Source organism: Henckelia pumila, chromosome 4 (genome assembly GCF_033568475.1).
Source record: "Henckelia pumila isolate YLH828 chromosome 4, ASM3356847v2, whole genome shotgun sequence".
Lineage (NCBI taxonomy): Eukaryota > Viridiplantae > Streptophyta > Magnoliopsida > Lamiales > Gesneriaceae > Henckelia > Henckelia pumila.
In genome coordinates this window covers 17,715,871-17,734,019 of record NC_133123.1, presented here as the reverse complement: position 1 = coordinate 17,734,019, position 18,149 = coordinate 17,715,871, and the positions used below count along the sequence as shown (strand labels likewise).

The 18,149-nt window shown below is 30.8% G+C and overlaps 2 protein-coding genes across 2 annotated transcripts; one reads left to right on the top strand and one right to left on the bottom strand.

Annotated features, from left to right (window-relative positions):
• The first annotated feature begins 8,697 nt into the window (after positions 1–8,697).
• On the top strand, positions 8,698–12,110 carry LOC140862914 (large ribosomal subunit protein uL3). Its single transcript, XM_073265939.1, has 6 exons — positions 8,698–8,804; positions 9,149–9,250; positions 9,485–9,595; positions 10,148–10,452; positions 10,867–11,276; positions 11,675–12,110. Exons 2-6 carry the CDS (start codon positions 9,166–9,168, stop codon positions 11,931–11,933), a joined length of 1,170 nt encoding a protein of 389 aa, XP_073122040.1. The 5' UTR covers positions 8,698–8,804; positions 9,149–9,165; the 3' UTR covers positions 11,934–12,110.
• A 3,337-nt stretch (positions 12,111–15,447) lies between these two features.
• Positions 15,448–17,376, bottom strand: LOC140866895 (uncharacterized). Its single transcript, XM_073271959.1, has 2 exons — positions 16,644–17,376; positions 15,448–15,994 (listed from the first exon to the last, which is right to left on the bottom strand). Exons 1-2 carry the CDS (start codon positions 17,241–17,243, stop codon positions 15,908–15,910), a joined length of 687 nt encoding a protein of 228 aa, XP_073128060.1. The 5' UTR covers positions 17,244–17,376; the 3' UTR covers positions 15,448–15,907.
• Between the last annotated feature and the right edge of the window lie 773 nt (positions 17,377–18,149).

Here is an 18,149-nt window from a genome sequence, read left to right as displayed (position 1 = left end):
GGCATGGTGGTGAGCATGATACGTGGGTACTTGAAAAAAACTATATATATATATATATTTTTTTTTTGGAATTGTAATGGGAACATTTCATATATATCGAAATCTATAGCATCTGCTCATCAAACATTTTCTCCATCAAATCAAAATTAATATTCTCACGTCTAAATTTATCTAACATCTCTTTATATGTTTTACATCTTACACAATTGGTTTCTTTTAATAAAATTTATGATTATTTTGTTATATTTTAAATTATCATTTCGATAATGATGATGTTATTATACAATATTAGATATTTAATTTGTAGGAGATAATTTGTGAACTTTATACACTTGCATCCAAACAAAATATAATTTTCACAATACATAATGTAACATCAATAATCATTTATAAAACATATGACCCTTGTGTAAGTTAAAGTGACCATATTCTATAATGTTTCATCCGGTGAACATATATTTTACTTCAAATCTTTTGTACTCTATATTTTTTTAGATTAAACATACCGTATATAGGTAGTGCTTCCTAGAAACGTACCGTACTCAAAATTTTGTTAAAAAAAACTGAAAAGTATTTTTTAGGTAGTGATTGGGAGAACTTCTATTAAGCATTTTTCAGTTTTTCTTTAAAAAAATTTTGTTAAAAAAAAAAAAGCTGAGAGGTGCTTTCTAAAAACTTTTCAAAATATTATCTTATAAGCTCTCTCAAACACTACCATAATTGTTACAAATACGTTTTCAAAAATAATACGCTCAGTTTGGTTCGGGGGATATGATTGATAATATATGGTTAAGTAATGTAATGTAATAAAAAAATAAATTAGAAATGATAGTTAATATAATATTTGATTTAATTAATATATTATAGTTTATTGATTTGATTGATTAAATTATATATAAAAATGATAAATTACCATTTTGTTCTTTTAACAATAAATAAAATATAAATAATATAATTTATAAGGGGTAATATAGTAATTTGAATTCGATGATTTGATTGATGTAAGATAAATAATTAATGATTTGATTGATGTAAAATAAATAATTAAGAAATGGATAAATAATATGTCAAAAAGAACGTAAGATTGGATAAGATAAGTTATATCGAAATTAATAATACTCCAACCAAACACAGCCTAAAGAAAACATCTCATTCGTGTAATTGACAGCCAAGTATCATGCTAAATTAAAAATAAGTGGTGATTAGAAATATAAGATTTGACATTTGCCAAACAAAGTCCCAAAAAAAAATAATAATAAATGAATCAATCTTAATCCATAAGGCGGTGAAACTTAACTAAAGTAACATTCATTAGCGAGATAGTCTCCACGCCATTACCGAATGACGTTATTGCCCTGGACGAAGGTTCGGTTGAGTACTGAAAAAAGTGTCTTTCGTAGGGGTAAAATGGGAATTTCAGAGCAGAAAATATAATTAAAAAAAGACTCGGAATAAATGGCTTCCTCCTTATTTGCCACAAATTTCCTTGGTTTTATTTATTAATCAATCCACACTCCTCCTAGAACACACGTAAGCACATATATATACACACAAAAATCCCTGTATCTATAGGAGATGGAATCGAACCTTACGGAGCAGGAAATCGAAGCAGTGGTGCAGTTAATCCAGCTGAGCGGCGACTGCCGGGAGGATTTTCAGGTGTTTTGGGTGAATTTGCAGAGGCGGAAAGAGGAAGAAGAGAGCGTGGGCGAAACGTCGTCGTCCGCCGGCGGCTTGGTGGATCCAGACAACTGCTTGGACACGGAGGTGCTTCCGCGGATCAAAATCAGGGTGGGATCCATTGCTGATATCTATGGAAAGACCGGGGAACCTCTCATGATCAACAACAGGCGGCGTAAGAGGGTTTGATTTGCGTTTCCCTTTTTCTTTTTTTCTTCAAAATCTGAACTTTTTGAGCATCGTTTTTGTGTAAATATATGATGTTTTTTTTTTTTTTATGTGTAATATTACTGCGTGTAAATTAATAATCTGTTACTTAATTTTACAGTCTTTATAATTATAATATATATAATCTGGAATTTTCTTAATTAATCGTTCCGAGATTTGTTATTATTCATTGGATAAATATTTGTTTTAGGATTGGAGTTGTTGGAGTTTAGACCGTACGTAATTCAATTCATTGATCCCAAAATATACTACAGCTAGCGTATTGAAGCTACTAAAATCATCGGCGAGAAATGATATCGCTTTTCTTTTGTAATCTATTTTCGTATATATTTTGTTGTACGTTATACATGGGATATTTTCATTTATTTTTCTTAATTTTCTTTTATCTTTTTTTTTAAAAAAAAAAATAAGAAAAAAATGGGGATGTTTACAATATACTTCCATTTCTTTTCTTTTTTTTTTTTTTTCTTTTAAACGTGCTTGAATCAGTGAATTTCAAATTCACTCAACATTATACGCAATTTCAATAACAATTACAACGAATTTCAATTACACGAATTCATTCTCTCAAATCTAATCAATCAATTCAGAACTTTGAGATTTATTTAAAAGTCCTCATTTCATAATATCCCAATGTAAAAATTAAGATTTCTAATTTTAGTGGGGGACGCAAAATGATACGTACGTATCGAGAGCTAGCACCAATTGAAATTTTTCGTTGATATACATAATAATAGCTCCATGGTATATGATTAAGTGTATGATTACGTTTAGAAGTAAGAATTTCAAATTTTATGAATTTCGATAATAGTTTTGTTGTTAACAATGAAATTAACAAGAAAAATAATATTAAATTCAAATATTACTCTTTTTTTTTCACAAGTAAAGTCATCTCTTACTTATCTAAATAACAAAAATATTATCTTTTCATCCAAACACAAGTAAATATAATTATTAGATCAAGAAAAGATTCTAATTGTGGAGGATTATCAGATGAATTACCATTTAATTTGTTTAATGTTACCGTGTTGTATGGGGCGACAAGTCTTAATCAGCACTTAAAGGATTTATGTAATGCAATTTATATTGTACAAATATGTTTTTTTTATTTGCTTAAATACAGTTGTGTATAACAAGATTAACGATAGTTTGCATTATTTGCTGCGACGCCCCCGCGCAGCGTACCAAATTGCAATATTGATTCCCATTATGCAACATATATATGTAAGGGTACATGCATGCACCTAGCTGTAACATTGTGAGCACATAAGTCAGCCTAGCATATATGTTTCATGCACATCTTGATATAGTCGCTCGAAAACTAGGAGGTTCGGTGCTCCGAGGAGACTGCTTGAATAATTTTTTTAAGTCGTAGATATGGATATGATTAGGTTTTCGTTCAATGTTAGGTGTATATACATATATTTTTTTTTGTGACGTGGGAACCCACAACCGCTATTTTTCGGTGCGTTCTGGGTAAACCCCGGACTAACAAAATAGCCTGCAAATTACGCTAGTCAGGTAAACCACATGCACTAGGCAAGCCTGTGACAGGCTAGTCCAAGAAGATGTTGGTAGGAGAAATCAAACTCCTGACCTATAGCTAAAAGTTTTCACATACTCCACTAATGTGGAGACACCTTGGGGGCGGTTGTTATATATTTATTGAATATGAACAAAGTGGTATAAATGATATTATCCAAGGTGTCGAAATATAAGAACGTACGTGGATATCCTAGGTATCATCAGTCATGCACTCATAGTCAAGGTCATACGACGATACAAATTAACTTAAGTTAATAATGTTTAAAAATAACAATTGTGTGTGCTATTGAGAGGTGGAAATGAGATTTTAGTAAAGAATAAAGAAACAATACGATACAAGATATAATGTATTAAATGATTGATGAAAGAAGAATCACATATAATGTAGATAATTTGGTTTGAGGTATGATATAAGTAATATATAGATAAGTAGTATAATGTAATAAAAATAAATATGAAATGATAGTTAAAATAGTATTAGATTTGATTGATAGATTATGGTTTATTTGATTTGATTGATTAAATTTTATATAAAAATGTTAAAGGACTATTTCGTCCTTTTAACCATAAATAAAATAAAAATTATATTATTTATAAGGGGTAATATAGTAATTTGAATTCAATGATTTGATTGATGTGAGATAAATAATTAATGATTTGATTGATGTAAAATAAATAGTTAATATATAGATAAATAATATGATGAGAAAAACGTGGGATGGAATGTGATGATTTATACATATATTAGTAATATGGTGAACAGAACGGTAGCTAATTGTAAAATAATTATACCGACTTTACATGCAATTGATTAATGTGTCACTATCAAGAAATAGAAGGAGCTGATTGCAAATAAAAAAACATTTGAAGGTTCAATCTGCTAGTTTTACCCAATCACACATCTTGGTTTGAGAGGACTAAAAACATTTTTACCGTGATATTTATTTAATCCATTCAAATTATTATTATTATTATATAGGGAGTATCAAATAATAAAATCTTAATTACTCCAAATCCTGACCCCGCCCCGCGAGAAAAAGCAGCGAAAACCCAGATGGAATCCGCGGCCCTCACAGAGCCCGAAGTGGATGCGGCCCTGCTGCTGATTCAACTCAGCGGCGGCTCGGAGGAGAGCGGCGGAGATGCGGCCAAGACGGTGGAGCAAAGCCGCGAAGCCGAAAGCGTGGGGGATTCCAATGAAATATCCTCCGTCGGCATGGTTTTCATGAAACAACCGCCGCACCGCCGCAAAAAGAGGTTCCGATCCATCGTTGATCTCTACCTCGTCACCAAACCAATCTGCAAGGAATCGAGATAAGAAATCCAATATATAGTTTTAATTAAATATTAGCTCGGAAATTCAAATAAATATCTATATATGTATATTTAATTTAGTTTATGTGTACGAATTTTAACTGTAAAAATTAACAGGTTTACAAAACCCTATTGTTGATTTCAGGAATGTAGTAGCAAGTTTTGTGATTTATGCCCCTTTTCCTTAAATTTGCTTTCATGTATGTATTTCGAAATTGGGAATATCGTCGATTCAATTTTGTGACACTTTCCGGTAACTCAATTTTACTTCAGAATTAATCGACACGGTTAATGGAATTATAATAAGTCAAATTGTAATTATTAATTAGGATCATTCTCAGAAACCTAACAACGTCAAAAATTGTCTCAGAAATGATAGATAGAGAGAGGTATGAATTTCTCGAGCGAATCCGCAGTACTACGTGATACTCGGCGAAGAGTCCATTGATGAAAAGGGGTTGAGATTATTGATATATATATATGTTAATTAAGTGTTAAAAATGATACACTATGTTTATAAAACTTAATAATTATCTTCTTGATTATATATATATATATATATAGATGAGAGTTGATATTTACACTCCATTTTTTGTTATTTGCATTTTATTTGTGAATAAATTTTCAATCCATTTTACAAAGTGGAGTGTAAATATCAACTTTCTATATATATATATATTATTAGAACGCCGCGATGAAATTATGTGTTTTATTATATTTGTACTGCTAGTTAACATAAGAATAATAAAGTTAAAATTTATGCTTCTAATAGCTAGTTTCTAGTATTTTATAGAAAGAAATTACCGATGCTCCTTCCAAAAGAGTTGATATTAAAACTTTATTTTGGTTGATTTACGACCACAAGTACAAAAAAAAATTATGAATAAATGAAGCATGCATGCAAATTCTCGGAATTTATCTAGAAAGTTCCACGTTTGTCTTTCATAATTTATTAATTTGACTTTTGTGTATCCCAAGATTTATATAAATATATTTTTATATATATATATATATAGTTATGCTATGTTGTCCACTTCTCGTGGACATGCAGTCTCTCAATAAAACGAATGTTAAGCTTCGATTACTAGCATGGGTTTGAGCTTTGAGCTCCAACTTCTAATACTCATTCACCTTTTTGATTTCATGAAAAGTTTTTATTTTAGGACATCACAAGTTAAGTTCTAGTGGAGAGAACGTTTAATATGTTGTAATTTCTATGTTATATATATGTTTGTCGATCATCGTTAATTTGTTATAGTCAAATTTCAGCACTTTTAGCCTTATATATTTTGTTTTTGACAATTTCCATTAATTTTTTTAATGATAGTGTTGATATTATATTGCACATATATGTCAGTGTTATATCGGCAGCACATTGATATCATATCAATATCATATTAAAAAATAATCGAAATTATAATTTAAAAAAAACAATAACAAAAACAAAAACAAGTTCAAAGATAATAGATTAAGACTGAAATTTAACAATATAATTAAAATTAAATATATAAAACCAAAATTATAAATTTTCTAAAATAATTTTGGAACAGTGAGATGATGGAAAACAAAATAGTTAATTTTGGTCGTCCTTCTCTTTTTACTTGTTTTCACAATTTCATATAATGGTCAGGGACCCTTCATGCCCTAACACCTTCCCCATTTAGTGCTTTTATCCATCTACAATAACTCAATAAGCAACTCCCTAGTATTAGGATTTTCTGGTTATAATAAGATTTTTGGAGTTAGATAATTTTGTGAATAGACATATATCAAAAGAGTTTTCTAAAACTTTCCTTGATCAACTAGATATTTATTTTTTATCATGGGTATTTTACAATTAATAAGGGAAATTAGAAAAATTTTAAGTAAGGGTGTAAACCAAGGTGTATACTACAAGGTGTACATCTAGCATTTTTCTTAGTATAGAGATAACATATGAAAAAAAAAAAAAGGTAAGAAATAAAATAATTTCATATTTCTATCTTTCTTTGAAAAACATCCAACAAAGTCGACTAGAAGATCATTGTAAACCCTTGTTATTTAAGCCAACCCATGCATTCATTCTATCTATTTATTTTTTGCCAAAGTCTACTTACTTCTGGAGAATTACATCCAATATTTTAAAACCACTGGATTACGTGAATTCTACATATTTTATGAGATATGTACTCCTAATCTTGAAATCTGATCATTAAAAATTCGCCCCATGCGCATAGATAGAACTATAGGGGGGTTAGGCTGAGCTTCAGCCCAGTTTAGCCCAGCCCATATAGTGTCATGTTTTCAAAACCAAACCGGTCGGTTCGACCAGAAACCGGCCACTGTTCCGAAACACCCCAAAAATCATTTTTGTTTGTTGAACCGGTCAATAACCGGTAAAAACCGATCCCAAAAACCAGCCAAAATACGGTCGAACCGGTTTTTGGAATTTTTTTTATATTTTTTAAATTAGTTTTTTTAAAAAAATTTAAAACTTTAATTTAATATTTTATTTTATATATACATGATTATTTGAAATTTTTACTTCGTTAAAAATATTATTTTAGTATTATTAGAGTTTTTTAATTAATTAATATATTTTTAAAAATATATATAACTATAATTAATATTTTTAATATATTCATATAGTAATTTATTTTTCAAACTATGATAAATATATATTTTTGTCTATTTATATACATCTTTTAGGTTTTTAAAATTTAGAATATATTATTAATTATATTATATTATATAAACGGTTTTTCGGTCCGACCGTCAGGTTAAAACGGTCCAATCGGTTAGACTTTTTTTCAAGATAGATCTGTTCGATTACCGATCCGGTTATGAAAACATTGATATAGTGTATGTATATGTATATATATGTTTATACATTTATTCTTTATAGTTAATTGGATTTTTTTTAAATTTATTGATATATATTGGTTTTATTTCAAGTTATTTGGGCTTCGATCTAAATTTTGTATATATATTGACCATTTCATGGAATATTCAATAGATTAAATATTATATGCTATTGAGTAGAAAATAACATCATAAATACAAAGTAAATCTATAATTATGTAAATTATCAAATTCAAAAATTTATACTTCATAAAATATATATAAAACAATTATTCAAGTTATTTTAAAGAGAAAAAATATTTTATTCATTAACCCATCAAATTTTCATAAATTTTTTTATAAAATATAATATAATTATTCAATACATTCACTATTTTATTCATTAACCCATCACTATTCCTGGATTCGTCCTTGCTCGCGTGAATTAGAGGTTTATTGAGAAAGCAGGCAGAGAAGGAAGGAAAGTTAACGATGATAATGTTAATATATTAAAAAAAGTTTCTGATACATAAAACGATACAAATAAAATATATATATATTATAATCATTGAACATAATAAATTAACATATAAAAATATATTTACAAAGCTTATTTTTCTTCATTTTTTCTTAATTTTTTCGTTAAAAAATAAATACTATTTATATTTGATATTAGAAAAAATAGTGTCAAAATATTTTTTTTTATAATGAACTAATTGAAATTAAAATATAAATGTATTGATTGCAACTTTGAACCCAAAAAATATTCCTTCTAGTGCGCAATAATAGTTTTTAGTTTTTACGATCAAATAATAATCGAAAATAAATACATCGATCCATCTAAATATGATCCATAGTATAATTTATTATTGAGTGATGCTACATGTACAATGAAATTTGTACATCAAATCTTACAACACAAAAAATTTAATACAAAAATTTAATTTATTAAAATCTCATAATACAATAAATACAAAATCTCACGATATTATCGTTGCAAATATTGTTGTACACGATATTTGTTGTAAGTTTAATATCATTCTTTATTAATTGGATCATGAGATTATAGGCCCAACAAGACCCAGAAACTTAACCCAAAAGTTGTCGGCCCATATAATTTGTTATCACCGTGAATGATATAAATATTTGAAGTCCTTTAGGGTTTTTAGCAGAGCGGAAGCCTCATCTTCAAGCGCAGTCGCCGTTTGTTCTTGCAGGTCATTACGACGTAATTTGATTTCAGTTTGTTACTAGATTCAGGTTTAATCAACTTTAGGAGCATGTTTTATAACACTTATTCCTAGATTTTTGTTTAGAAATGATCCATTTGACCGATATGTGAAGTGTAAATGATTGGATAATGGTGTATAAGGTTTGTTTGATCGATATATCAGTGTAGAAAATTTGTGGTTTTTTACTCATTCCGTGTTGAAATGTTTGTGTTTGTGGAACTGATGGTGATTGAGTAGCTGCAATTGTCAATTACGCTTGTTAGAGTAGTATTGGTTTGTTGTGTTTTGTGGTTTTCAATGGTTTTCGAATTTTGGGTGGTGTTGCGCAGGTGGAGGAGGCGAAAAGATGTCGCACAGGAAGTTTGAGCACCCAAGGCACGGGTCACTCGGTTTCCTCCCGAGGAAGCGGGCTGCTCGCCACAGGGGAAAGGGTAAATATTGTTTTGCAGATTAAGCTATGGAATAATGCGACTCGTTTTTGTTACGGATTAATCAATATTAATTTGAAAGTTTCTTGGACAATCTTGGAAATATTACCAAATTCTGAGTCTGAAGTTTGTGATGTACTTTATCCTTGTTAAATGGACGTATTTAATTCATGTATGAGGCAATATAATTGCTTGGTAGCTTATCGTCACTCTTGCTTCTTGCCATGAATTATGCAGTGAAGGCTTTTCCCAAGGATGACCCCAGCAAGCCCTGCAAGCTGACAGCCTTCTTGGGTTACAAGGCTGGGATGACTCACATTGTCAGAGAAGTTGAGAAACCCGGATCAAGTAATGTTTCTATCTGAAATTTCTACTGAGTGTCTATTGTGTTACTTTGTTATTGGTGGCAAGCTCAGCAAGTATAATAATTCTTTCCAAATAGCTGAGCTCTCCGGTGCCGGAGCAGCTCTATAAATAGCATGCTCTTATATCTTACTCGTGATTTTAGACTTTTATTTCTCCTAGTTAGTTCCTTTTACAAAAGTTCCTACTAATTTAAATCGCAAAACTTTTTCCTGGTGCAATGTACTGTTTCTTGTGGAAGGCAATTCTTGTTTGCATTTTGGTCAAATTAGCATTGATCTTTTATCTGTAATGTATCTTCAGCTGTGTGTTAAACAAATTTTTTTCCTTCTGTTATTTTCAACAAAATTGTGATATTTACTTCGTGCTGAACTTGTACTTTCGTTTTGCATATTTTACTCTTTTTATTGATGCTTTGTGTTCTTGTTCCCTCTCACAGAAAACATGCCTGCTTTTGTGTTTGACTGTTATTTTATTTAGTTGTGAGTTAACTAATTGTTTTAAGCTAAAATAAAATTTGCTTTGATCTATTTGTAGAACTGCATAAGAAAGAGACTTGTGAGGCTGTCACTATTGTTGAAACACCTCCTATGGTGGTTGTTGGAGTGGTTGGTTATGTGAAGACTCCTCGTGGCCTTCGTTGTCTTAACACTGTTTGGGCACAGCATCTCAGCGAGGAGGTTAAGAGAAGGTTTTACAAGAACTGGTGCAAATCCAAGAAGAAGGCCTTTACCAAGTATGCCAAGAAACTGGATGCTGATGAGGGGAAGAAGGATCTCCAATCACAGTTGGAGAAACTGAAAAAATATTCTTCTGTTGTTCGTGTGCTTGCTCATACTCAGGTATCAACTCGATCTTATTACTGTTTTTAAATTTCAGTTGTGTCTTGAATTTGACTTAGCGCTGGATTATGTGTTCTTAATGTAAATAGGCTTTGAATCATAATTTCATTTACAATGTGTTGATGGCTTGGGAAAACTACTGAGCCAAAAATTAGTGCTTTGTCCAGTGGCATATAGGAATGCCTTATTTGGCTTCGTACATTGTATTAAAACTCTGTTTTATTTGTCTATGCACTTTTAAAATTACGCAGTAGGAATGTTGCATCAATTGATTTAGAATATACTTCATGGCTCGGTTTGGGTTTATCTCCTAAATGTTTTCTTTCCATGCAACAGTTGACTATTTTTTGTGAAAGCACCGGTTTTCGACAATTGTCAGATTATTCTAATGAATATCATGTATTAATTATGCAGATAAGGAAAATGAAAGGGCTGAAGCAAAAGAAGGCACATTTGATGGAAATTCAAGTGAATGGTGGAACTATTGCCCAAAAGGTTGACTATGCATACGGTTTCTTTGAGAAGCAGATCCCTGTTGATGCTGTCTTCCAGAAAGATGAAATGATAGACATTATTGGTGTCACAAAGGGTAAAGGTTATGAAGGTGTTGTTACCCGATGGGGTGTTACTCGTCTTCCCCGCAAAACTCACAGGGGTCTTCGCAAGGTTGCTTGTATCGGAGCTTGGCACCCTGCCAGAGTTTCATTCACTGTTGCCAGGGCTGGACAGAATGGATACCATCACCGTACTGAAATGAACAAGAAGGTGTACAAGCTTGGAAAGGCTGGTAAAGAAGATCATGCTGCCATTACCGAGTTTGACAGGTTAATACTATTCTCTCCCCATTCAGTTTTATCTATACTCTTGTCTGTTCAAATCATGTCAACTTCCCATTGTGTTTTCTATTATTCTATTTTCTCAGGCGTTTTCTGTATTTTATGAGATGAACATTTTTTTAATAAGAAGTGATCCGCTAAATGAACTTCGTTCTGTGATGAAGACTATTGAGTCAAACTGAATTCATGAATGTAGCTACCATTTATCTCTACAATGTATTGAACAGTATAGTCAATTCTTATCTGCTGCTCTCAGCTCTTAACAAGTTAGATAGTGTTTGGGAGATCTTCTACGAATCACTTTTCAGCTTTTTTTTTACAAAATTTCAAAACACTACCTAATTTTTGACATGGCTAATTTTTTGTAATAAATGAAACTATGGCAGGACGGAGAAAGATATTACACCAATGGGTGGATTTCCTCACTACGGTGTTGTCAAGGACGATTACCTGATGATCAAAGGTTGCTGTGTTGGTCCTAAGAAAAGGGTTGTTACTCTCCGTCAATCCCTCCTCACCCAGACTTCTCGTGTTGCCCTTGAAGAGATTAAGCTCAAGTTCATCGATACCTCGTCCAAGTTTGGACATGGACGCTTCCAGACAACCCAGGAGAAGCAGAAGTTTTATAATCGAGTCAAGGCTTAGAAGTCTTGAGCCATTGTTGCTCGTGGGATTCTAAAACGTTAGAAGTTTACTTTTCCTGAATTCATGGTTTCCTGAGATTCGAACTTGTAAGCTGGTTTTGGTACCATTTTTTTTCCTTTGCCATTCTGTCTCGGATTGTTTACCTATCAGAACATCTGCAAAAACTTTTGTTTCTTACAGGTTGCATGCCTTGCTTTTGGTTATATAAATGTATTACAAGTGAAACATTGACTCTGCGCTAATCATTAATATCAAAAGATGTATTAAGTATTTAACAAAGTACAGTTTGTGTGCAACATAGGCATGTATGATGTACATCACTACTTATAATGATCTGTTGCATGCCCAAGTTAATAAAAGTTTTAACTTATTTAAAAGAGAGAACAATCCTTGATCCCGGTACATGCGTAGACGTCATTAATATTTTTAAAAAGAAATAACTAATTTTCATGACAGAGAGAATGAATTGAAGAAGAACAATGAATATTTAGTAATTAGTAATTATACAAGAATTTTAAAATCAGATAAGATATGATAATTATAAATAATTACAAATTAGTTCATTAATCTATACTCTTTTAACATTATTATTAACTAGCATAATCGCATATACGCATTGCGGGTGTATAAAATCATATAATATATTTAATATTGTATGTTATGTATAAATATTATTTTTTGATAATATTTAAATTTATTTTTTAATTTATAAAATAATATAAAAATAAATTTAAAATTTATTTATCAATTTATCTTATCTATAATGTTTAGTTGAGAAAAATATGAAAATTTGAAACATTGAAATTTAAAAAAAAAAAAAAAACAGTTCTTCTAGAAATAACAAATTCTTCTAAAATAACAAATAAAAATAAAAGTGTAATATTTATATCACATAAAGGCAATTTCGGAAAATGAAAAGATGGTGTCTAATAGGGAGATTCTTTATATATAGGGAGAGAGTTATGTATAAATATTATTTTTTCGATAATATTTAAATTTATTTTTTTCTCATTTATAAAATAATATAAAAATAAATTTAAAATTTATTTATCAATTTATCTTATCTATAATATTTAGTTGAGAAAAATATGAAAATTTGAAATATTGAAATTAAAAAATAAAAATAAAAATAAAAATGTAATATTTATATCAAATAAGGACAATTTCAGCAAATGATAAGATGGTGTCTAAAGGAAAAATTCTTTATATATAGGGAGAGATACTATATAGGTGATAATATATAAAATTGTAATTTTCATTTAAGTTTCACAAAACTAATTAAAAATTAGTCAATATACGAAGCATATTATTATTTTTTATACTAACGCCTCTTGAACTCGATGTGTACAAACACATATTTTTTCTGTTAATTAATTTTTATGTTATTTTCAAAACTGACATAATGAATTAAATATTCAAAAATTTAGGAGTGATAGACTATCTAATATAACATTTTTAAAATATAAAGATAAAAATATAATTGAATTTAAAAATATCGACAGAGATACTAGAGAAGATTAAAAAATGATATTTTTTAGGAAATTACAAAAATAAATTTCAAATTACTGATAAGAATAAGAAATACAAATAAGTATCAAATTCTTTTAGGTGAAAAAAAATGAGCATTAGTGTAAATTCATTTTTTTCCCCAAATTAGTTGAAAGTTAATTAATATATGGCACAAATTTTTATTTAAGGTGTGTTTACTTGGCTTGATAATAATAAGATGAGCTAATTAATACAATCTCATCCATTGTTTACTTACAAAAATCAAATCTCTTCAAATCTCAAGGTGCTTCATTTAACCTTGATTTCATGAGATTTATCATCCTTAATTACATAAGAGATAATATATCCTAAATAATATTTATAGAAAAAAATAAACAGAAATCCTAATCTACCCTCCTTCAATTCCTTTGTTTTCCTCCCAATTTATTTCTGTCTTTTTTTTTTTATATAACTCAGTTTACCAAAGTAATCTATTTTTTAAAAAATACATATTTTTATACCTAATAATTTTGTAAATAAAAATGACTCAATGTGAATCAATAATAATTTACTTCGTCAATAATTCAATCCAAATTATATGCATACAAAATTAAGCATAAGACTATATATATCATAAGTAGAGAGTAAAACTATAATTCGTCCTTCAATCATTATTTCAATCCCAAAATTAATAACTCAAAGTAAACATGTTATTGTTTATCCATCATTATTCTACATCCTTTAAAATCATTTTAATACTTCTAGTATGATTTATCCATGTGTAATCTCATCCCACTAAGTATGCGCTACTTTAAAATATAATACACTTTAAATAAGTAGTAAATATACACTTTCATAGTAATGTGAGAGGATATTATCAATCGAAGCTAATAGTTAGATTTATAACCTTGATCCATATATTTTTTTTGATATAACCTTGTACGACTTTATTTTTTTAAAAAAATATTACCTCCACTTTTAGTAAATTTTTCTTTTGTTAAGGCAACATTTTGAATGGGAATAGCCAATTAAGAACAAGTCCAAATAATTTTTCCATCAGAAAAGAAAAAAAAAAAAGGAAAGAAAGAAAGAAAGGGTTTTCTCATATTTCCCATTCAACAGATGGATGGAGAACAAGTTGAAGGGTTTTTCCATTTGGCGAATGAGAGAGTTTGAAAAATGACCTTGATCAACTAAATTTTTTGATTTATGACCTTTTTTCAAAAAAAATTTGCAAAATGACCTTCAAATACAAAGAAAATGCAAAAACAAAATAAAGAAAAAAAATTGAGAAGGTTATATTTCCAAATTATAATCAAACGAAGGTTATTTAGTTAAATAAATTTTTGGGGGATTAAGAAGGATATCGCCAAGGTCTTTAGGACTGGAATGAGGTTAAATGATTGATGTACACTCTAGGTTAAAACAAGGATACATTGCAATAAATGAGAAAATTGTTTTGAACCGAAATGTTGGAGAATAAGATGACAATTTATGTAATTATATGGAAATTGAATGATAGTGTAGGTGTGTCAATACATGAATAATTAGATCAACTGATAGACTATTGCCCTTAAAACGAGAATAAATAGTACCCCATTTATTCTATATATTTAGACTTATATGTTTTTTCACGCTAACAGAGAAATTTATTGGAAAAATAAATTTGAAATTTCAATATATCCTTTTTCAATAGGATTAAAAAAAAATTGAAAATAATTAAAAAATATTTGGATGAACTTATAAAATCCACAAAACAAACATATGCTTTTTGGAGTTTATTAATAAACCCTTCAAATTTGTTTGATAATAATTTGATCAAATACCTTATAATAAGTGGATAAAATAAGTTATTTGAGAATGACCTTACTTTTTTTTTATAAAAAAAAGTTTAATTTTTTTTTATCAATATAAGTTAACATTTGCCATAAAATTCTAAAAATATTTTAAATAACCTTCATAATACTAATAATAAATAAATAAATAAAATGATACAAAAAATGAAACTAAACTAGATATTTGAAACGACTGGGAAAAAAATATATATATGGCCGTTACATTTGAGAAGGAGCTACTAGCTAGCATGCAATAAAATGAAGTAAAATTAAGAGGGCGTGGGAATGACCCAACACACAAAATAAGAATCAGCAAAGAGTCCAAAACTTGATAGTTGAGGAACTAAACTTGTAAAGTCCCCCTTCCTAGCTAGCATTCTTCCTTGTACATGCACACATCCATCCATGGCTCTTCTTTTGTGGTAACAACCCATTCTTTTTTCCATATTCTTGGTCAGAATTGGGTTCTTTATAAATTATTTTAATTTCTGACAGCTGAAAACCCATGTGAAAATTCACTTTGTAAAATCTCCACTCTCAATTAATATAACCTTATATATGTTATTTGAGAGAGAAAAAAGTGGAAAAGAAAAAAGTTGAGTGGAGTAAGTGTGTTTAATTTAAGGGATAGTAGCAAAATGTGATCTCTAATCATACACTAAGACCATCAAATCCACACTGCTTCGATATTAGGGTCTGCTTTCTTGGACTGATGGCTAAGCTGCAATCCACAGATACCTGCATATATGCCCAGTCATTTCACTATCACTTGCTAACATCCATATAACTATCAAAACATATCTTAATCGGCAAAAACTAAAGATTCACTCGGGTTTGTTACAATTCGAACTAGTATACGCATCGATGGCACGGGACCACATGATTACTAGCTCCCTCATATTCTTTCTTCGTGGAAATCACGCCAAATAAAAAAAAAAACATTCCACTATATATCCCCTATCTTTGTTTTCTTTTATCACAAAACTTAAAAGTCCAACAAAATAAATTAAATAATACATCAATCAAATCAAATAATAAGTGAAGCAGAAGCACTCTTGTATAATAATGTCGTAGGGGGGAAATTAAAAAATATTTCGAAATTAGCAAAAATAAACTAATTATTTATTTATGAATATGGAAAAGTGGACAGTGTTAGTGTGTCGCGCGTGGCTCGACCAGTTACCAAACCCCAATCATGTTCATACCAATCAAGAAAATGACAAAAAAAAAAAAAAAAAAAAAAAAAAAAAAAAAAAAATCCATTGTTGGAGTGCGATGCTAAGCAACCGCGCATTATAGCAAACAGTGTGACGGAGCGCATGTTAGCACATCCCAGAGGTAATGGGGGAAAAAAAAAATAGGTAGGTAGGTAATATCAGTCAGTCACCTGGACCTCGGGAGAATTGAGACCAAGGATCCGGATCTTGGCTCCGACATCACCGACGACCCGAAGCTCGACCCGGTCGTTCAACGAAGCATCCCTAACCAAATCCGCAGCATCTGCTTGCAGTAAATTCACCCGGTCCACGGAAATGGTGGTCTCCACCCGTCTCACGCTGTGGGCGGGCTGGAAGAACGCGGGGATCGTCCCCCGTCCCAGGGGTATGCCGCGGTACATCACGGTGAATCTGGACTCGCCGTACTTGATCCCGACCTTGTTGTCGTTCGCCGCCGAGAAGAGCATGCGGATGTTGAGGGAGACCACGGCGGAGGAGGCCGTGGTGGGGTTGATCCCCATGTACTGAACGCCTACTTGCTGGAGGTCGAATTCGGGCTTTTTGGGCTTGACGGCGAGGACGATTACGAGGATGACGGCGAGAATGAGGAGGGCCAGGAAGGAGAAGAGGAGGAATAGGCAGCAGCAGCAGCCGCGGAAGGAGGCGGATGAAGAAGAACTAGAGGACCTGATGGTGGGTGGGTAGTAGTGGCGGTGGTGGTTACCGTTGGAGGTGGTGGGAGCTGCTGGGGCGGTGGGTCTGGAAGTCATCTTCAGCTGGGTCGGCCCCACCGGCCAGAGTACACGGCGGCGGCACCGTCGTGCTTTACAGAGAGAGCTTTTGGTTTGCTTGTAAATCACAAAAGGGGAAAGGAAAAAAATTTGGAGTGAGCCATGCTCCCTTGTTTTTATGTCTAATTATTTATTTATTGAACTCTTTTTCACTTTTATATTTTATTATTATTATATACATAATACACCTGCATGTATGCATATAATTGAGAGAGCAACAAAGATCTTATTTTCCATTCTTGTTATTTCCCAAAATGCCACAAACTTCTAATTACGGTACGAAATTAAATTCATGTTAATATAATAATAATAATAATAATAATAATAATAATAATACAATCTCTATTGAAATTTAAGCTTACGAGTGTTTTATATATTTATTCTTGAATATCATTTTAACAATGAATAATATACACATCAATATATTTATTGAAAATGTTACTTAGCATTGTCGAAATACTCTACGTTTTAAAGGGAATTAAATGTTTTGTTCTGCTGAAATAGTCGATTAAGGGAAATTCTTGGCTGCTCTCCGGGATAGTGCCCGGACGGCAATCCATTGCCAACGGCCCTGACATTGTGCACATTACCATGATGTGATGTGCACAATGGCCCGGGGCCATTGGATCTGGCAGATTGGGTAGTACCAATATGCCAACATAGAATTTTTCATCGATCAAATGAATCAACAAAATTTCTTGAGAGATCCTATATTAGACGCGGAGAAAAACTCACCCGTTTTGCTATAACAAATCACTGCAAAAAAATTAAAAATAAAATCCATACTTTCTTTTTGTATTAAAATGTCAACGCGAACATCTTATATATATAAAATTAAATTCACATGGAGTTCTACTCTTAGTACTGTAGCATAGATTAGTTCAT

What these genes read in the sequence shown, in the direction of transcription:
- LOC140862914 (XM_073265939.1), top strand. Translation starts at nt 9,166, where the DNA reads ATGTCGCACAGGAAGTTTGAGCACCCAAGGCACGGGTCACTCGGTTTC. An exon ending in TGCTCGCCACAGGGGAAAGG is followed by an intron (nt 9,251 to 9,484) that starts GTAAATATTGTT and finishes TGAATTATGCAG; the next exon opens with TGAAGGCTTTTCCCAAGGAT. An exon ending in AGTTGAGAAACCCGGATCAA is followed by an intron (nt 9,596 to 10,147) that starts GTAATGTTTCTA and finishes ATCTATTTGTAG; the next exon opens with AACTGCATAAGAAAGAGACT.
- LOC140866895 (XM_073271959.1), bottom strand. Translation starts at nt 17,243, where the DNA reads ATGACTTCCAGACCCACCGCCCCAGCAGCTCCCACCACCTCCAACGGT. An exon ending in TCAATTCTCCCGAGGTCCAG is followed by an intron (nt 15,995 to 16,643) that starts GTGACTGACTGA and finishes GCATATATGCAG; the next exon opens with GTATCTGTGGATTGCAGCTT.